Here is a 21,920-nt window from a genome sequence, read left to right as displayed (position 1 = left end):
CTGACATTGGTCCCTGGATCAGGGATCCATATTGTGGCTTTCCATTTTCCAGGGGTTCAGAATGTTCAGGCAGACGCGCTCAGCAGACGCACCAGTCAGCTGCACGAGTGGCCGCTGAAGGAGCAGGTTGCTAAAATCTTTGAAAAATGTGTGTCAACCCCGCTGGACTTGTTCAGCACGCAGGAAAACCAGCAGTGTACGGGGTTTGCCAGCAGAGTGGCTAATCTGGAGTCAATGGGGGAGGGGGGTGTGTTCTCGTTCCAGTGGATGTGCCTCTTCGCATTTGCGTTTACCCCGTTTCCACTAATTCGGAGAACAATCAAGTGGGTGCGCAAGTACTAGTGCAAAGTGATCTTTGTAGCCCCATTCTTGCCCAGGCATACATGGTTCTCGGATCTCCTTCATCTGGCTGTGGAAGAGCCGTTTCATCTAGGAGCAGACGGGGATCTCCTGCGGCAGGATGAAGGCAGAGTATGGCATCACGATCCGGCATCTCTCAGCCTGGCTGCGTGGCTGACCACGCTGAGTTCGGTCATCTAGGAATATCACAGGAGAGTCCTCGGATCGTGGAGTCGGCAAGGGCCCCTTCTACCAATTTATCGTATGGTCAAAAATGGGCAAGGTTCTGTGCCTGGTGTGAAGTGCACCCATTGGACGTCTCTCCGGCCCAGATTCTCCCGTACTTGTTACAGCTTGCACAAGAGGGCCTGGTGTTATCGATCAAGGTATATTTGGCAGCGATTTCCAGGTTCACAAAACGGTGCCATGCTACTCCCGTTAGGCAGAATTGCATGCAGTACCCTCTGGGACCACTACACACAATTGGGACTACAGGTGTTAGCCAAAACAACCTTTGGTATAAGTCTGTACCACACAGTTTTTGGTAGCGAGCTCAGCAGACAGGCTTCACTCAAGAGTGAATGTGAGCAGTACAAGTAGTTACACAGAGGACTTCAATCAAAGTGGTTCAAGTAAACACTTATACTGAAGGTTGGTAAAACACTTATTAATTTATTACACAATCATTTAGAAAACATTTCACTAGCAGAAGAAAACTTAATATTATATTCCAATATACTTCAATACAAAACTCTAAGACTTTGAGACAATTTGAGCTCCCCTGTAATAGGAGCCAAATGGCAGTTCAGTTACTTGGAAGTGAGCAAAAGGAACAAGGTAAGTAGAATAGAACACATATACTTGTTAGACGGTGCAAATAGTTTCAGTTCACCAGAGGAATTCAACTCAATAGGCCAGGCCAAAGTCAATGGGCTAGTGTTCTGGATAGGAAAGGGCAGTCCTGGTATCAAACGGTAAAGTCTTTGCAAAAGTTCTCAGAAGTAGTTTAGGTATTTGTGGGGTCACAAGCTGATTAGGCATGCAAGTTGGGAAAGTTTCACAAACTTTCAACGAGAGAGTGGCATTCTCTCCATCGGGTTGGCACGGTAAATTAGTATGAACAAAATGCAGCTGCAGACGTTGGTTCCGGGCAGTTCCTGCAGATCTCACTCTTCCTGAGCCTTAGTCGTGGCAACAAGAGGTAGGACGTTGGGACTCCAGCACTGCACAGGATCGTTGATGAAGCAAACAAGATGGAGTCACTTCAGTTTCAGAAGCTGTAGCTTCAAGCGCACAAGCTGGTATCCCTCTCCCTGGTTAATCCTAACCAGCCCTGAGAATGGTATCCGGGTGGCTTACGAGTTGATTGGTCCCACGAACTCAAAGGAAGTCGTCCTTGAAGGGGCTTTGCTGTCGAGATGAACTTGGCAAGTCGGACCTGCAGCAGGGCTTCACTGGGCAAACCAACGGTCCCAGAGTTGGAGCAGCCGTCCTCTTCCAACTCTTCTTCGGTTCTTTCGTTCCAGTGGTCGACTCTGCTTTCCAGCCCAAGAGACTTGCCTTTTAAAGCTTTCTCCCTTTCATTCCAGCCTGGCTGTCACTCACCCAGCAGGATGGCTGTTCTTTCCGGACAGTCAGCCAGCCAATCACACCAGAGTGCATTGGGCACCTCCCTCACTTCCTGCCCAACCCACACACTCCGATGCCAGAAGCAGTCTTCAGTCCTGAAGCCCACCAAAATGCACACTAACAAAGGGACCAAACCTGGTTTGGCACGCAGAGACAAACAATAGTGACCTTTCCAAAAAGAAACAGTGAAAAAAGACCGGGACCTGTTTAAGCAAAGGGGCTTAAGGTGCCATCTTGAAAAACATGGCTCCCGTGATTTTTAGCTACTGGTGTTCGCGATCAGGAAAAATCTTGGTAGGTAGTTGTAAAACCACTGCCACCAGCCTTTTCAATAGGAAAGGGTAGCATTTGACTGCTACATGAGTATTTAGAAACCGGGGATACTATGTAACCCCTCCAACACTCCATTGTAAGATGTGTACTGAGGTCTAGGAATTTGGAAAGACTAGTAAAGTCAATTTCACTTTACATTCTCTGGGAAACAGTAGTTTATCCCAGAGAAGATATCTAAACCTTTGGGAAGTCTAAAAGATATCCCTGTGTCACTGCACTGAGGGTGCTGTGTAACACACATGAAAAGATGATGCCTATGGAGTTATCTAAAACTCCCTAATCAAAGAACACAAATGTAAAACGCACATCAAAATACATGAAGGAGTGGGGGAAAAAAAGCTCCCACTATTCTAGGTAAAAAAATCAAGTCCTCGGGGGGGGGGGGGGGATGCTGTTGCGCCGAAGCAAGATGGCTGCCTAGCGTAACGCTCCGGACTGGCAGACCAGCTGATCCTTTCTTTTCCCCTTAACGCTGCCTACAACCCTGCAGTGCTGCCTGCGATCCTTCAGGAGCCTTCCTCCCGCATTCACACAAAGTATGGATTCCGAACGCGTCCTGGGGACCGGACTACGCCTCTCTTCCTTGGCTGCGGCTTCCCGCTCTCCCCGTGCTCGCCCGTCCACCTGAGGGCACGGAGCTGCAGGCCGCTGTGGGGGAGGGGCGCCGAGCCCGCGAGGCGCACTGGACCGCCGCAGCTGACGGGGCTGCCCCCCGCGCATCCCATCATCCCTCTGAAGGCATTCTTGGCCCGTTTGCCCCTCCACCCCAAGCCGCGGCCCCCTCTGCACCGGCGGCGTTTGTGGACCTGTGCCCCGGCGCCGTGTCCTGCTGTGCCCCGATTACACGCCCGGCTCCCGCTTCAGCTCCCTTCCCCCCCCCCCCGCCGCTCCTCCACACGAACGACAGCGCCGGTGCGCAGCAAGGTAGGGGGCGTGTGGGGGGGAGTGTGTGCCCGGCTCCTGCGGCCCCTATCTCCCGCCCTCGGGCTGGCAACCCACCACCTCTTTCCCCCGTTGTTGGCAGCGGCTTCTCTGCTGCTGCGGGGTGCGTGGGCTGGCACCACTACCAGGTTATACACTGGTGCTGCCCCCCCCACCCAGGTCCCTCGGGCCGCCTGTCTGGCCCCTGTCTACCCACATGGCACCATTGTTCCCCCTGGATGCCGGCTGGGGGTCCCGAACATTGACAATTACCGGACCCTAATGCTAATCTAAGTGTCCCACTACAGGATACCCTGCCTCTGCCCTCATTCCTGTGCTGCTGGGGCTTGGCGCTCCTCACTTTCTGGACTGTACTAACGCATGCATGGGCTCAATTGGGGGACCGTACCTGCCACGGTTACATTCACCGCCTGGTTGAGCTTCCCGGTGCGCTCACTCCCACACGGGCGGCCCACCAGTGCCCTCCTGTTGGACACCTTTTTCTACCTACTTCAGCGGCGCTGCCTTGCCACCTCCCTACGGCGCTACAGTTGCATTAACCTACTCACCACTTGAGCTACTATCTGTGGGCCCACTTGCTACCCCACACCTGAACTGACTGTGCATAGCCCGTGCCCTATGATCTAGGGAGGGGGGGACCTACGTTGATATCAGAGCGCCTTCTCATAGCCCCCCCCACCGAGGTTGAGTGCTTCACCTTGAGCTCTGCTCTGCTGCTTCATGAACCACCCCTTTGCCAGCAACCCGTGCATCGTCTTCCTGCACCATATTACCGGTTCGATGTTCCGGGGTCACCACCACACCGGGGCTCCCCTACACCCGTGGACTTTCCGCCTGACTGTGTTCCTTGGTGGAGCCCCCCTGGCACTGCCTCCAGCGCCTTTACCCGCTGGTCTCGCCTTCTCCCCCCCCCCCTCTTGGACGCTCTGCCGGGTGGTGATTTGGGGCCTGCCAGCTACAACCAAATAGGGCACCGGACGCCCCCTGTCATGACCAAGGGTGCTGGTACTAGCAAGAAGCAAAGCTCACTGAATGTTTGCCAAGACGCCCTCCAAGCCGCCGCTTGACCCTCCTGAGGACTCACCAGCCGCCACAGTATCCTCTACCCCTGATGACTCGCAGAAAATGCTGGAGTATATGCACGAGGGCTTCACTACGCTACACACCAAATTGGACGATATGAACGGGACCATTTCGTCCATAAAGGCCCATATTGAAAGAACAGATAGTAGAGTTGCAGAGATCGAAACAAGGGTTGGCACCGGGAGGATGACCTAGGTTCCTTGCGACCACCTTAACCAGCCGGGTCTCGGTCGAAAAAAAAAATGATGACCTCGAATCCCGCTCCAGGCGGAATAACCTTCGCATCATCGGCATACCGGAGGACAATATCAGGGAGCCCATGGAGGATTACGTGGAGCACACCCTTCTAACACTCCTAGATAACCCCAAGCTTTCGGCACAATTTGCAGTGGAAAGAGCTCACTGTTCCTTGACCGCGAAGCCCAGGCTGGGTGCCCCGTCCCATCATAGCCAGAATCCTAAATTTCCGTGACCGTGACGCCCTGCTCCGGGCGGCCAGGGCCAAGGGGGAGCTACATCTAGGAGGGGCAACAATACACTTGTACCCGGATTACTCTGTGGCTGTGCAACAAGAGCGTAAGACCTTTCTTGCGGTGAAAACGAGACTCTGAGACTTAGGAGTCAAGTACTCCATGCTTTTCCCTGCTAAACTGAGGATCGAACACTCTAACAGTACATACTTTTTCACCATCCCAGAAGAGGCTTCGAAATTTAGAGACTAACACATTCCTGGCTGATCTGTACAGTTTGTTGTATGTTTCATGTGTATCTATGGTTGCTCCGCACCTGAGCCACGTGTGGGACCGCCACGGCGCTCCCCCACCACCCCCACGGTGGCCACCCTCTCACAGTAGTTTATTCTGTTGAAGTTGAAATGTTGCTCCATTGCTCCTCTGCATAGGTGACTCCCACGCCACGCTATTGCATTTTGTGCGGTGCTATCTGCTCCTTGTTGGGCCCTCCCACTTGGTGCCACCCGGCACTGCAGCCCAACCACTTCTGTGATTCTTTTGGTGCCGTGTCGGAGCGCATGGCCCCACCCCATTCTCCCGTGGGCCCTTGCTTATAGATCTGGTCCGGATGTAGCCTGCACCCACTCTAAATGCTCCGCTTTAACCTACTACGTAGCATAAATCGCCTTACGCTCTTCCCAGTCCGGCCGCCATCGCCCGGCTATTAACAGACCCCCAGGCGCTGATGCCTAAAAGTTTATGGTGGTTCTGGTTTTATTCGGGTTTCGTCCCTCTGATTGGGGGAGGGATGTGGGCGGGGGGTTGGAGGGGAATGTTATGGTTTAAAAATGTCTTGACAGCCTTCAGAGGCCCCGCAGGCACCACGCCCAATCAATTCATATATGCAGTCAGCCGACTGCATACACCTAAGGTACACACCTTTCATGTCCCTGGAATCCACCTTTGCTTATTCCACCACCACTCCTACGAATATGGCTGATACTTCTCTTACCTTTATGAGCTGGAATGTCAGGGGATTGGGCAATTATAAGAAGATGCGGCAGATTCAGCTCCACGCTGAATGCCACGGAGTAAAGATCCTATGTTTACAGGAAACCCACGCTCGCTCGGAGCAATGTGAACGATTCACCAAGCAATGGGGCCCCCAGAGATATTACACTAATTATTCCACTCAGAGTCGAGGCACCCTCACCCTAATACATAGAAGTTTGAAGTTCACCTGTCAGCAATCCCACATAGATCCACTTGGAAGATTTGTACTCATAACTGGTACATTACAACATCAGGAGATAGTTATTCTGAACATATATGGTCCTAACGTCGACGATCCTGACTTGTACTTTCACCTAGCCACTCTACTTGAGCTACCCCCTGATTCCTATTTTATGGGGCGGGGACTTCAATACGATATTAGATGTCACCTTGGATAGGTCCGGTTCTCGCCCTCGCCAACTGTCTTGGGCAGCCTACTCTATCTTGACTTCGCTCCCTCGCTTAGCACTGGTGGTCGCTTGGCGCCTGATGCATCCTGATGACCATACATACTTCTTTTACTCCTCAGTGCATGATTCCCACTCTAGAATAGATAGATGACTTGTCACAGACTTACTGGTTAGATGCGTAACTCACTTGGCCATTCTCCCCAGGAGACTGTCGGACCACTCACCGGTACTAATCTCCTTAAACTGGGGATCGGACGCCAACAAAACAAGACAGTGGAGGATGAGTCCTCACGCGCTTTTTGACCAGGTTTTTGCCTCCGAGCTTGAATCCTCCATCGAGGAATATTTCGAGATTAACACAAACTCTGTCTCCACACACGCTGTGCTCTGGGAAGCCTTTAAGGCACACACGAGAGGAGTCTCCATCCCTAAGAGCAGTGGCATCCTTAAGGGCATTCGTGCTGACATCGCCACCAGCGAATCAGCCCTATCTGTTTATGAATCCCAATACGCTGTAGATCACTCTCCGGCTACTTTAGCGATGATGGGTTCTGAGCTGGACAGGCTCCGTGGCCTTGCCGAGCACGAGGTTAAGTTCCTGGACTCCCCTCGTTCGGCGAGGAAATACGGCGAGGGTGAGCGCCCCAGCAGAATGTTAGCTAGGCTGCTACGTCGCTAATTCGGTGCCCCCAACATACCGGCCATTACTAGACCAGATGGCACACTCGCCACCTCTCCCCAAGACATTAACTCTGAGTCTCTTGCGTTTTACACTTCCCTGTACTCGGAGGTTGACACTTCTCAGATCTCTGAAATCAACTCCTACTTGGAGAACCTCCCTTTATCAGTCCTATCAGCCGACACTAGTGCCTCCCTCGAGAGGCCCTTTACCCTAGAGGAAATTGTGGAGGCCATCGAGTCACTGGCATCGGGGAATGCTCCCGGCCCTGATGGGCTCCCGATGGATTTCAACAAACTATACAAGGCCCAACTAGCGCCGCTCCTACTGACCCTATGGGAAGAATCGTGCGACATGGGCATACTTCCACCGTCTCTCTCCGGGAGGCATTGATTACGGTGCTCCTCAAACCTGGTAAAGTCCCCATGCAGTGTAGCTCTTACCGACCCCTCTCGCTGATTAATAGCGATATTAAAATATTTGCCAAACTACTTGCCAATCGCTTAGGCCCGTGCATGTCCCACATTGTTCATCCAGACCAGGCTGGCTTCGTCCCTGGCAGGTCCACCTCCCTAAATCTACGGAGACTCTTCAATGTAATCAGCAGAATCGACCCGGCCACACATGCAGTGGCAGCCACATTAGATATGCAAAAGGCATTTGATTCAGTTTCTTGGAAATACCTGTGGTGTGTTCCCGAGAAATGCAAATTCGGCCCCAACTTCCGCGCCTGGATAAAGCTCCTTTTCACCGCCCCTTCGGCCAAGGTCCGCACGGAAGACAGGTGCCCCTCCCCCTTTCAGATATTTAGAGGTACACGCCAGGGATGCCCCTTCTCCCCACTCATTTTTGCCATAGCCATGGAGCCCTTTGCTGACCTGATTCGGCAGTCACACTCGCACACAGGGTTGCGCACATCTGGCCAGACTGACATAGTTTCCCTTTATGCCTGCAATACCCTGCTGTTTGTTCGATTCCCCTGAAATTAATCTTTTACCTATACTGACAGACGTGGCTCGAGTTGGGGACATATCCGGTTTGACGGTCAATTGCTCCAAGTCTACATTATTCCCACTCACAGATTCGACACAACCCCCTCCCGATCTTCATGGGTTCAACTGGGCTTCCTCTAGTAGCTTCACCTACCTGGGGGTGGTGGTCTCCCGGCACACATCACAGCTACGTGACGACAATTATCACGCTTATCTAACTAACCTGGAGGCTAAAACCTCCAGCTGGACTAAGCTTCCCCTCTCACTAGCAGGCAGAATAGGCATACTTAAAATGATTGGTAAATCGATACAGTAATTGAGGTAATACAATCTGTCTCTGTGGCCTGGGGATACCTTTTTCCAAACACTGCGCACCATATGTAACACCTTCCTCTGGCACTCTGGGGCCGTCCGGCTCAAATTGACTACACTAACTGCTCCTAAGGCATTGGGCTGCTTTAGCTCACCCAATTTCATCAGATACTGGGTGGTGGCCCAATCACAGTTCGCTGCATTCTGGTTCAGCACTATTGACCCCCCCACCCCCCATGTCTGCCTTGAGAAGCTAGCTGTCTGTGACCGAGTGATCGGGTCCCTGGTCCTCCAGCCAATCCCCCCTGCCTTAAATTCTGCGAATCCGGTGGCTTGTACATCCCTGGCGTTGACCAAACTCTGGTCCATGGTCGACACACCCTGCCCGTTCCATGGGGGATCTGCCACTGTGGAACTTCCTTCCCGATGTTGCACATATCCCACTTTCGGTGGTCACTCGCTGGGCCGCTGCCGGCTTCCTGACCTTACGTGATGCCTTTGAACAGGGAAACTTTATAGAATGGTCTGACCTTCCCCCTTCGCTCAGGCGCCGACCCTCGGTGTGGCTACAGTACTCTTCACTCCGAACACATCTCAAGTCCAGAGACTCAGACTTCCCCGCCTTACCCACTGATGAACCTATAGTTGAGGATCTTTGCTCCTATCTCTCCTTCAGAGGTAAGGTGTCGAGGCTCTATTCATTATTGCAGACTAGAGCGGCCCCCCACTTCACCGAGCTGAGACGCAGATGGGAGGAGGACCTTGGTGCTGAGATCACCGACGAGAGGTGGGCTCGGATGTGCACCCGTACCCACGAGGTCTCCTACAACACTAACTTTAAACTCATTCAGTTTAAAATTTTACACAGGTATCATCATATACCCATGAGACTCCACCGCATGTTTCACGCCAACCCCTCCCCCCACTTGTCCTAGGTGCGGCGCAGATCAAGCCTCCTATATACACATGTTGTGGCTACGTCCCCGTCTGTCCCAATTTTGGCTAGACATTTGCTCTACATTCTGACATTCTGGAACACCCAATCACCCCACCCCACTGCACTGCTTATTCAATGATCTCCCGCAGTTACCACGTGATGCAAAGAAACTGGCAGGCCTCTGCATGCTACTGGCAGTTCACTGTATATTACTCTGTTGGCTCTGCCCTAGAGCGCCTACCTATACTCAGTGGCTCAGATCGGTCACATGGGCTCACGATACTGAGCAGTCCTGGAGTGCTATGCAGCATTCCCACTCCAGGCCGAGAGACATCTGGCCGAGATTCCGAGACTATATTTCTGCCATGACCTCACCGTCTACTTCTCCTTCTACCTCCCCAGGTGGTTCCCCTTAAATAGTGTCCTGTTATGGTGTATGTATTAATACTTTGTATATTGCTTTTATCAATATGCTACATTTACGCAATATGTATTGTTACTCGTATTGTTTGCATTTAGCGCTGGTGCCATGTGGCTCCCTCTGGTTTTTTGTTGTGCTGTCAAAAATAAAAATCAAGTCCTCAAAATCCAACAAAGTTGCTGGGGGTCTCTAAGGGGAAGGGAATTAGCACACTTATGAGAATTCTCCTAAACACTCCCCTATTTAGTGATCGGTTGGATAAACATTTTCTGAAAGGACTGTTTCAGACATTTCCCTCAGAGAAGAGGTTTGCACCGGTATGGAGCCTCAATGTGGTTCTTTCTGCCCTGATGAAATCACTGTTTGAAGCCATGTTGACGGCTTCCTTAAAGTTCCTCTCGTGGAAAGTCGCATTTCTGGTTGCGATCACGTCGGCCAGAAGGGTGTCAGAATTGCAGGCACTGGTCATTGACCCGCCGTATCTGAGATTTGAGGGACAAAGTTTGCCTAGCTACTAATCCGCACTTTATCCCAAAAGTGCAGTCTGCATTTCACAAACTGGCTTCCATTGCCCTACCCTCGTTCTTTGCTAATGCGACCACGCTGGCAGAAAAAGCCCTGCATTCTCTGGACATCAAGAGGGCATTGAAGTTTTATCTGAACCGTACGCTGGGTTTCCGGCGTTCAAAACGGCTGTTTGCGGCATTTGGTCCCTCCAACAAGGGGCTATCTATTTGAAAGTTGGGTCTCCTCTACCATTCATTTTGTCACATGACAGCTGGCAAGCCTTTGAGGGGCGCTCCTTGGGCCCATTCTACACAGTCCACGGCATCATCGGTGGCGCTATGGTCTGGTATACCACTCGTGGACATTTGCCAGGCGGCTTCCTGGGCGGTGCAGCATACCTTCACCAGGCACTACTGTCTGGGGCAGCAACATGTGAAAGATGTGCAGGTGGGACGGGCAGTCCTCCAACGCCTGTTTAAGTAAGGTACGACCCACAGATTCAGGGGGTGTTCTGTTTTTTGCCTTACTGTTTTTGTTACGCCTGTGGGTACATGTCATTTGTTGGGTTCATTGTCATGTCTTAAGGCATGGGGTGTGGTTTGCCTGTTATGCACCTCCAAATTGTCATACTGCTTTATAATCTATTCACAGCATGTGAATCCATGAAAGATCCAATGCTGGAGAAGGGAGTAGTTTCTTACCTGTAACTCAATTTCTCCAGAGTTGGTATCTTACGTGGATTCACATGTGCCCACCGGCCTCCCCTGCAGGCAAACCTTGGTTCGGTTTCCTCTGTTTTGGAGGTTCAAATCAAGGGTAGCCGCAGTGGCGGGGCTATTTATACCAGACGTCCTAATGGTGTAGCTTGCAGCACCCAAAAAGAACATTGATAGGACCCCAATGTGTTCAGGTTTAAACGCTATATTAAAGTTGCCGAGGTTTCCCAGCCTGACGGGAAATATTCACTGCATGTGAATCCATGAAAGATACCAACTTTGGAGAAATGGAGTTGTAGGTAAGAAACTACTCCCTTAGGACCCCTCATTCAGGTGATCATCCAGCACTGGTCCACCCCCAGGAACTGGATCAAATAGCTATTGCTGTGTCTTGGGCCCCTGGACGACCGATCCCTGGGGCCTAGTAAGTGAGACAGTCCGGATTCTCACACCGCCTGTACTCCAAGTGTCTGGGCAGGCAGGAAATGGGGGCAGAGTTTTCCACCCCCCCTGTCCTTTGTCTGCTAGAGTGCCTGAATAGGTCCAGCTCCCAGAGATGGTTTGGCTGTCCTGATTGGTCAGCCAAATGCCCCTTTCTGTAAAATGCTGAGAGAGATTGCAGAGGACTGCGTGCTGGAATTGTATAAAAGGTGAGGCGTCGACCACTGGAAGCTTAAGCAACCGAAGAAGACTACCAGAGACACCTACAGACCCTTTGCAACACTGTGAAGCGACCACTGCTCTCCTGACCCAGATTTCTGTGCGACAGAGGAGCTCCGAAGATGACAACTCCTTCCCTTTGGCTGGTAGAAACAACCAGTCCCAAGACTAACTGTGAAACCAGCCATCTCCCGAGGTCCTAGGAGTTTCCAGAGCTATGGAACCCCAATACAGGGAGACCTTTCCTCCATACGTCCCACCATCCTTCCCCTTAAAAAAAAAAAAAAGAGCAGCGAGGTTGAACAGTTCAATACAGCCGATATGTCAAAGGTGACTGAGGTGTGGCGCTGGTGGGTGGGGTTAGGGCAGCGCATGTTCCCAGGGTCACACCCCCATGTTCATATAAACCTAAAGGCAAAGTGTTATTTTTCTGGTGAAAAAAGGTTCCGTTCCCGCCCTTAGTGAGGGACGCCCATACAGGATGGAGGAAAGGGGACTATGGACTAGCAGTAAGTTAGTCACTCCGGTGAGTAACACCTAATTTATCTGTTAAGAGGCATTTTAGCATGTAAGCAAGTTGGCCACAGGGTGCAAGCCATACAGCCAAGTTTAATATTTTCTTGCAATGTGTATAAAACGTATGGCTTTATTCAAGACTGCTCCTGATCGTGGGTCGTTGGAACATGCATAAAACTGCAAATTTATCTGTTTTTGATGCAGCGTCCTACAGCTAAAGAACTGCTAAAGCACAAATTTATTGTGAAGAATGCCAAGAGGACTTCCTACCTGACAGAACTGATTGATAGGTTCAAGAGGTGGAAAGCAGAAGGCCACAGTGATGACGATTCAGATTCTGGTGACTCTGACTCGTAAGTGCATAATCTGATGTGAAAGACTCTAGAAAAGCTGGATTTTGATTGTTGCTTGTAACATAAAAATATACTTAATGATCAAGTGTATTTATATTACCGTTTTCCTTTTATGTGTTGTGTAAATTGCATCTGGGTTTAGAGAAAATTGTGTGACCAAGATGTAATATAGTGAAAGAATAAATATCAGACGGTGAATCCATCCAATGTGACAAACGCGTGTGAACTTAGAGTTGTGGAAACTGTGTTCATGGCGGGGGTTGTGGAGAACATCCATGGGCAATTGCTGGCCCAACAAACACTAGAATGAGTAAAATTGTAGTTTGTGCAAACCTACATTTATTATGACTTTAAATCTTCTTTTTTAACATGCTTGCAGGGAATCCAGCAACAAAGAGAACAATTCCCACCCTGAATGGAATTTTACCGTTCGAAAGAAGACTGATGCCAAGAACTTGCAAAATGGAACAGTATGTGCAGTAAGAAGCACTGTTTTTTGCTGTAGATCTTTCATGGTTTTAGAATAATACTGACACCGCAGTTGTTTAGCAGTCTGTTTTGCTTCAAGTACCTAACGCACACTGCCAGAATATTGGTGCTTTGTAGAAAAGTTGTTCCCGATCATAAGGGAAAGGAAGGTGGTTTTGAGAGCATACAAATATTGTTCTCTGCTGAAATGTACTTTAATTTGTAGAGTAAAAGTGACGTGAGATTTGTCCCTAGCATACTATGTGTAATGCCCACCTACAACTACTGCTGATAATGGCTTTTTCTATAGATAAAGTAGTAACTAAGCCTCGACTTTCTTGAACAGATTTCCACATAGGTAAGTACAAAAATAGTCTGTTGAAATCACTATAAAGCATATATAGTTATTTGGATAACACAAAAACGGGCTATCTTCCACTTTAGAATGAAACAATGTGTCATAGGAATATACACTGTAAATAGCTAAAGTGGAAAGACAACCGGATCAGTGCAGTTTTACAAGTCTACAAAGCTGGTATACCTCAGCATATTGCAACAATGCTTAGGAAGTGTATCCCTACCCTTTCCGAGTGCAGTCTGTTGCAAGCATTTAACCTTGAGCAGCTTTCTGTAAAAAGGTCACTAGAAAGCTCCTAGTTAGTACTCCAGCTACAGGGGGTACGACTACCAGTCCCCAGGCCCACGCTGAGCTAAGGTAGGACTCCTGACGCAGGCTTCACCCCCTTTGGCATGAAAAGTTAGCTACTTTTAAGATAAGGGCTTTACACCCAATGCAGGTCAATGGGGGGATTTCAGTGGGGGGAGGGGATAGAGAGCTCAACCTGTGGACTCAGATTTGCAACACAACAGACACCACAGGAATCGGTGAAAACTAAGTAGGATTGGCTGTAGGAAGGTTCATGGTCTGCGGGTTCAATGGTAAACTGGACTTGGACCGAGACCCCAAGATCGAGTGAAGACTACTCTATTTCCACTTTGTCTTTGGTTTCCATGAGGCCCTTTCTTGTGAGAGTGGCAGCAGTAGGTTGGCGAGGTGCCAGTGGAGCCTTGAAGGTGCCATCAATGTTTACAGCAATGAGACGGCAAGCAGCTGTGCAAAGCTGCAGTCCAGTGCAAGGTGTGCCCAGGCCAAATGCAGACCTAGCAATTTATACAAAGCAGTGCTTCAAACTTGCTATCACCGCTCCAGTTCAGGTCTTTCCTGTTGATTTCAATGCACAAGTCTTAAAACGGATGGCCAGCAGTGGGTCTCTGGTAGTCCTTCAGCGCCAGATGCTTCGATCTTATGTTGGGCTACAAGGCAACATTTTGAGATTGCCTTCAAAATTCAAAGAGGTGGAGGCTGTCCAATAGTGCCACTTCAGGTTCTGCTCAGCAACAGGGCTTACCTTGCCTGAAATGTGGATTGGGACCAGGCAATCCCGAAACAAAGTTTCAGCTAGTACTCTCCAAACCCCTTTTCTCCCCTCACAAACGCCCACACAACTCAATGGGAGTTCAGAGCTGGACTACCACAAAAGTGCCTCTGGCAATTTCGACCTGAAGAGGACGGAAGAAAGCAAATAAAGATGGCACAAAGAATGGGACTTTTATCACGCGCAGTAGCCATTTTGAGAATATTGTACTCGAGACATTGTGGTAAAAATAAAAATATATGTACACAGTAGAAAATATACAAAAAAACTGTTCACCTGTTCAGTGCACATCATAAAAATAACTTGGTTGTTCATCCTTAAAGGGAGACACTAAATGGCCCTGAAGCACTCCAATGAATTAGCACAATGACTGGGCCAGAACCATTCGAGCAAAATCGGCATAACAGATGAATCTACATTGCGAGATCGACATAAGGACTTTAAAAGAGCTGCCAATTTACCGAACAGAGTTATTTGTGATTCTTGAAATTACATCTGAACACGCTCCTAACCAGATACAGACTTGCGAAACGGAGGCAAATTCCTAGTTCAGAACAACATTGTCGCTTCTGCCTTAATGAGTTAACGCAAGAGACGTAGCAACACAGTATAATGGATTGCCCAGCCCTGGTGCAAAAGAGAAACCTCTTTAGAGACCACTTCAAGATTTCTACGCAGCAAACGGACCCAGAAGCTAGATGGGCGCACATCCTTTTGGGAAAAGACAAAAAACTGATTTACACTAATGTGCAGTTCTGACATCATGGGATTATCGAAGATCCAGATATGACTATCCATTGGGCCATGTTTATTCTGTTTTCTTTTTTTTACTTCTCTTTCTTTATGTTGTGAGCCTCTTGATGTGATTGAAATCTTGGTTTGATTCAATATGTTAAGTGCTATAAATAAAAAGTTTAAAATGTAAACAATCATTTTAATAAAAAAAAAGTTGTAGCTTGTGATACACTATACAAATAAAGGTGAATAACGTGGAGACAGGTTCCCAGCGATGGGTAGCCGTTCACCCCAATTTAAATGATTGAAGCTGGCAACAGGGCCTCACTCGAGAACAAAAAGAAATCCAAATAATGGAAAAATGCGTCCCCTGCACACTTTCTAGATGGCATAAAGCCTAGTTGAGTTAAAGTTTTGAAAATCTCTAGTGATTCAAAATTTTGACAACAATTCATAAAGAAATTCAATAGATCATTTTGCTTTTTGAGAATATAAGGGTCTTCTCCTTTTTATTGATTTTTTCTGTGATGGCCCAACGTGTTTCGAGATTCATATTCTCTTCATCAGGGGCTTAAAATTTCAACATAACTTTCACAAGCACATGTTTCATTCAAAACATATTTGAATGAAACATGTCAAAAACATTCTTTTGAATTTAGCATGACACTCATGTAATTTCCTTTCTATATATGTTCTTTATAGATGCTTGTGAAAGTTATGTTGAAATTTTAAGCCCCTGATGAAGAGAATATGAATCTCGAAACACGTTGGGCCATCACAGAAAAAATCAATAAAAAGGAGAAGACCCTTGTATTCTCAAAAAGCAAAATGATCTATTGAATTTCTTTATGAACTGTTGTCAATTTTGAATCACTAGAGATTTTCAAAACTTTGTTTAACTCAACTAGGCTTTATGCCATCTAGAAAGTGTGCAGGGGACGCAGTTTTCCATAATTTGGATTTCTTTTTGTTCTCTATTGTATTCCGGCCCAGATACCAAGGCAGAGTCCCTCTCCCCTGCACCTTGAATCCTACTAAAACACACCCTATGAATTAGAATATTTACATAGAATTGCTATTTGAATACCGGTGTGCAAGTGTACTTCTGTGTTTTGTTTTAACAGGGCCTCACTCGCCACAAAAATCCCCAAGGATTCAGCAGATAACTTGGGGGGGGGGGGGGGGGGGGGGGCGGGCGTTTGCTCCATTGAAGTGAAAGGAGGAAAGTTGAAAAAGCGAACATTTCCTGTTATAATGTTGAAGGGTATTAGAACCTTCATAACTGTTCGTTCTGGATGATTTTCTCTAGCTGTCGGATTTGGAATTCGGAATCAGACAGCTGGGGAACAGCATCGGAACAGATACATCGAGGGAACTCTCTACATGGAATAAACACACACAAACTACAGAATATGTTGTGTGTACGCGGTATCTTTAATAATATATGAACAATAAGCATAACAAGTGGCGACAAGGAGGCCAGTGTTCCTTAGACCAGAGAGTTCCAGAGGGCGTTAAGTAAACGACGGAACAAGTGGCCAGAATCCACATCGGCAGTCAAGGTACAGATTATTTCATATAAGTATACAATATAAAAAGAAAAAGGAAGAATCCGTACCGCTGAAGGCAGCTTCGGTTACGTAATTCAAAAGATGCGCGAACTGCAACGGACGAAAGAGGGGTATGTGTGAGGCCACGTAACATGCAGTGACGTTTTGACGAGATCTGAGGAAAGCACCTCAAAGCGTGCTCTACGTGCCGCCATCTTGGACTCAATACGCGGCGGTTCGTATTAAAGGTACACATTGGTTTATACTTGGAAGTGCAACAGTGTAACAGACTGCCGTGGTATAAAAACGTCAAGTCCAGTCGATGATTATACAGAGTTGCATGATCGATCGCAATTTCAAGTGGTTGTATCAATGTAAAGAACTTCAAATTGGACAGCTAGTGCGAGTAAATAATATGCCCATTGCAAAGCATTAAAAACAGTTAATGTGTCATAAAAAGACTTAAATTAAATCAAAGCAGGGAGATCATCAGTGCCTGTTGACACATGAGTGCAATTAATATGTCATAAAAGGACTGAAATCAAATCAAAGCAGAGGAGATCATCAGTCTGTTGATACACGACAGTTGGAGAGTTGTTATAAGAAAGATCATCTGATTGTGGCAACTGAACTAACAATTGTCGGGAAGCATAAACTATAAAGTCTTCAATATGCAAAGCATACCAGCTCCGGAAAAGTTTTTGGCTCAGCCTGGTAGCCCAATTTCTTAGTGGGAACAATGACTTGATAATTTTCAAGTATATATGAGGGCCATTGGAGGTGCAAAGTTCAATGATGACCTAAAGGAGGCTACTTTACTTAGTTGTATAGGAGCTGAAGCTTTGAGGATATTTCGAACTCTTCCTGGTGATGGTGCAGGTGGGTCTGGAGATTCTGCGTTTAGTCCCAGGAAATATGACATTGCTTTATCGAAGTTGGGCAAACACTTGGTAGTTTTGGAAAGATATAGGTTTTTTACCAGAAGACCATTAAAAAATTAATCTATTGACATGTATGTCGCAGCGTTAAGAGGTCTCATTGCTACATGTGAATTTACTGGACTACCGAATGAATACTTAAGAGATCAGATTGTTTTTCATGTTGCAGATCCTAAGATTCAACAGACTTTGGCAAGCAAAAAATCCAACCTTGGAACAGTCGTTAGAAATTGCACGGTCTATTGAATTGGGAGACAAGTGTATGAAGGAAGTACAAAGTAAGCAGGGACTATGTGATACAAAATCCATTCAGGTTATACAAAGTGAAGAAACTAATAAAGATGAAGAAGCATTGGTTGCCATGGTAAAGAGGATTGTGAGATCTGACTTAAGTATGAGTTCCAGGCAGAATAGGGAAACGTTTTACCGATCTCAGAGTAATTGTGGCAGATGTGGGTGGTACAAGCATACCAATCCGGATAAAGACTGTCCAGCAATCAGTGCTGAGTGTTTCAGATGTGGTCAAATGGGACACTATGGCAAAATGTGTCGAAACAACAGAGGAAGAGGTATAACACGAAGAAATGGTGGCAGAGGCTATCGTCAACATGCGAAGAGTGCTACATTGGGAGTGAGGGCTGTTGAAGGAACTTCTGAATCGGATGAGGTAGTAGCAATAACGTCTGATTTTGAAGAAGAAATACAAATTTTGGCTCTCTTCCAAAGAAAGTACTGTTGGTCCATGGGTTTCAATGGCCATTGATGGAATCACTATAAAAGTTATGGTCGATATGGGATCCCCATACACAATAGTAGACAAACACACATTTCAAGGAATTTAAAAAAAAAAAAAAAAAAAAAAAAACGAAGATTTATGCCTAACTAAAGTCAAAGCTACTGGTTATGGCAAGTCTCCTATTGATATTATTGGATATGTTTGGGTTCAATTAATGTTCAAAGGGAGACAAACATATTGCAAGTTGTATGTGGCCAGTGAGGGTTTTGCCATAGTTGGATGGTGGGAGCAAGCTGCTTTGAAAATTGGAATTCATCCAGGAGAAAACAGTCCCATTTTGAGTGTCATGGACAGATGTTTTGATTCTGCTGCCAGCTTGGTGCAAAGTTTTCCTGATATTTTCAACAACATAGGCATGCTCAAAGGATTTAAACATCGCATCATACTGAAGAAGGGAGCAATACCAGTAGTACATAAATTGAGGAATATACCACTTGGCACTCGCGAACCTTTAAAGAAAGAGTTGGAAAAGTTGTGCTCTCAAGACATTATTGAGCCCATAGAGTGCTCGGAGTGGTTGTCCCCTATTGTAATAGTGAGAGAACCAGAAGGATCCATCCGGATGTGTGTAAATCTAAGATCTTAACAATAACATATGTGTAGATCGCCATCCTCTGCCCAACATAGGAGAGATGCTCACCTCCATAGAGCCTGCCAAATACTTTACCACTCTTGATTTATCCTCTGCATATCATTGAGGTTGTTTTGGAGGAAGAATCTAAACATGTCACATCATTTATGACACCATTGGGTGCTTTTCGTTTTTAAGAGGATGCCATTTGGTTTAGCATCTGCGGCTGCTGTTTTTCAGAGACTGATGCAGCATCTATTTGAAGGTTTACGTGGAGTATATTATTTCCAGGATAATATTTTGATATCAGCCATGTCGGAGGAAGAACATGATGCCAAAATTCTGGGAGTTTTGCAAATACTATGACAAAAAGGACTTGCCTTAAAGATTGAAAAATGTAAAATAAGAGTGAAGTGATGTATCTTGGTCATTGTATTGATGCTAATGGAATAAAGCCTAAAGAAGTTCTGGTAGACACAATACTCAAACTTCCTGAACCTGCTAACAAAGATCAGCTGAAGAGCTTGTTGGGCTTGACTGAATACTACTCAGTTTATTGACCATTATACTAACAAAACAACTCACTTGAGAAGTTTGATGAAAAAAAGGTATAAAGTTTGAATGGTCAAGTGAATGTAGAAATGAATTATAAACAATCAAACTTTTGATAAATGGAGCTCCTTCTTTGAAAATGTTTGACCGCACTGCAAAGACCATTGTGTCAGTTGATGCAAGCAATGTAGGGCTAGGAGGTGTTTTGGAGCAAGTTCAGAATGGGATTGTGGTTCCGATTGCTTTTGCCTCTAGGACATTGAAAGATGCCGAGAACAACTATTCCACGATAGAAAAAGAGGCTTTGGCTTTGATGTGGATTTTAGAACATTTCAAGGGGCTGTTATGGGGAATTCCCATTGAGATTAAGACGGATCATAAGCCACTTATCCACATCTTAAATCCTAAAAATCCTCATTTGACTTCTCCTCGGATTAGAAGGTGGATTTTAATTATAATGAAATATAATCTAACCATTAGTTTTATGCCTGGCAGAATGAACAAAGTTGCTGATGGTTTTTCTCGCTTACCATGTTCCTCAACTGTTGAGGGGGTTAATGAAGAAGTGTAGATGGACAGTGTCATAGCACAAATGCATCCCAGCTTCATCAAGGAGGATTGGGCTGAGGCTACCAAGATGGATGTGGAGCAGGGACACCTAAGGAAAGCGATAAAGAGTGATTGGAAGGAAGTAGCTGGAGAAGTTTCATCTTGGGAAAACAAGAAAGATGAAATGTCTTGTGGTGATTGCATATATCGCGGAGATCACATTGTTCTGCCTACAAGTCTAAGAGAAAATTATGGAAATAGCACAGGAAGGACACAGGGAGGAATTTAACTAAGAGGAGAGTAAGGGAGACATTTTGGTGGCCCAACATGTGGAGTTAGTTGGAAAATATTGTGAAAGAGTGTTCTGCATGTGCAGTAAGTGACAAGGGAAAAATTACCAGAGCCACACCATTACATCCTGTAGTGATACCAGAATCAGTATGGACAAAGTGGGCCATTGATATATCGGGTCCATACGAGATATTAGAACTTCACAAAGTTTATATAATTGTGTTAGTTGACTATACTTCAAAGTGGGCGGAGTGTGGCATTATAGAAGAATCAGTGTCTGCCATGAAAGTTAAAAAATTTCTGGGAGAAATTTTTAATAGGGAAGGCGAGCCTCATGAGTTGATATCGGACAACGGTGTACAATTTGTCACTAGATGTGCAAAAGTTTCTCGAGGAAAGGACTATTAAACACAGGACCACATCTTTATATCATCCCATAGGCAATGGGTTGGTGGAAAGAATGAACCGATTCATAAAGGATACCATTCAATTAGCTGTGGCGAACAATTTACCATGGGGAGAGACTCGCAAAGAGGCATTGGTCACTTATAAAGTCACACCACACTCCACAACAGAAGTGGAACCGTTCACTATGATGAGGGGAAGAATAGCTACCAACAGACTGATACCAGCTTGGTTAACATTGAAGAAGAACAAAAATGTTGATATGGAGGCAGTGGTAAGGAGAGTAAAAGATAAACAAGAAAAGTATAAAAGATACTATGACAGCCGGAAACATGTGAAGAAAAGCAGAGTAAAGGAAGGAGATTGGATTAGAGTAAAGGAGCCCAGAAGAGTTATGAAGGGAGAATCCAAATATCGCTCACCACAAAGGGTTGGGAGTTGCTCCAATAAATCTGTGACACTGGAAGATGGTAGCAGATGGTCATGTGATGACATTGTCATAGCAGATGGAAAAATTAAGCAGACATTTGATGACAACAGGATGGAGTGGAAAGATATGTCAAAAGGAGAGATATTGCCATCACATAAACCTACGTACCATAAGGATATATTGAACAATGATACTTCAGTGTTGGAACCTAGGAAAAGGGTGCCACGTGTTAATAAGGATTTCATATACTATTAATACTAGAAATTTCAGCGTATGCCAATATTCAGTTGCCAACTATGGCCTCCCAGAAAGCTTGTGTTAAGTACCTGAGCCTTACTTTGTCTAGTTAACATCACCTTTATTTAGACCTATACCTATTTGTAGGTTCTATATAGTTATTAATTCTTTGGTAACCCGATATGGACATTTCATGGAAATGGCAATTCACTGCAACTTTATACAAGCATTGTGATTGCATAAATAGGGTAAATCCCACCATAAGAAGCAAAGGTCAGAACCAAAATAACAGTGCACCATTAAATTGATGTCCTCTTAGGATTGGCATTGCATCTACAGCCCCTTGCCCAGGCTGAACCTTGGTGTACCCGTTCCTGGTCATCCATTAACAAAATCAGCATCCCTTCTCCAGCATCATGGGCTCTGGCATGGATTTGCATGCTCATGAATATTCCCCATCCGGCCAGGAATCCTCGGTAAAAAAGAAGGCAGTCTTGCTTCAAAAATGCCTCTCCCATTAAGCAATCACTGGACATTGGATCATACTGCACCCATTCAATGATGAGGTCTCCCTAAACCCCACCCCCTGCGACCATCTTCAGCTTTTTACCGGACCTTTCGGTGCAGG

The 21,920-nt window shown here is 46.5% G+C and overlaps 1 protein-coding gene across 2 annotated transcripts in view; it reads left to right on the top strand.

The window, feature by feature from the left end:
- STK26 (serine/threonine kinase 26) overlaps positions 1 to 21,920 on the top strand; it is a 501,049-nt gene that overhangs the window by 324,949 nt on the left and 154,180 nt on the right. Inside the window, exons 7-8 of one of the 2 annotated variants that reach the window (XM_069612843.1) lie at positions 12,186 to 12,334; positions 12,714 to 12,804. In XM_069612843.1, the coding sequence (XP_069468944.1) occupies positions 12,186 to 12,334; positions 12,714 to 12,804 (240 nt within the window). Of the gene's footprint in view, positions 1 to 12,185; positions 12,335 to 12,713; positions 12,814 to 21,920 lie in introns of both variants that reach the window. The other variant, XM_069612842.1, reaches the window with a different exon arrangement.

This window comes from Ambystoma mexicanum, chromosome 5p (genome assembly GCF_040938575.1).
Source record: "Ambystoma mexicanum isolate Mex_15411 chromosome 5p, UKY_AmexF1_1, whole genome shotgun sequence".
NCBI classification, from domain to species: domain Eukaryota; kingdom Metazoa; phylum Chordata; class Amphibia; order Caudata; family Ambystomatidae; genus Ambystoma; species Ambystoma mexicanum.
This window is presented reverse-complemented; position numbering and strand designations above follow the sequence as displayed.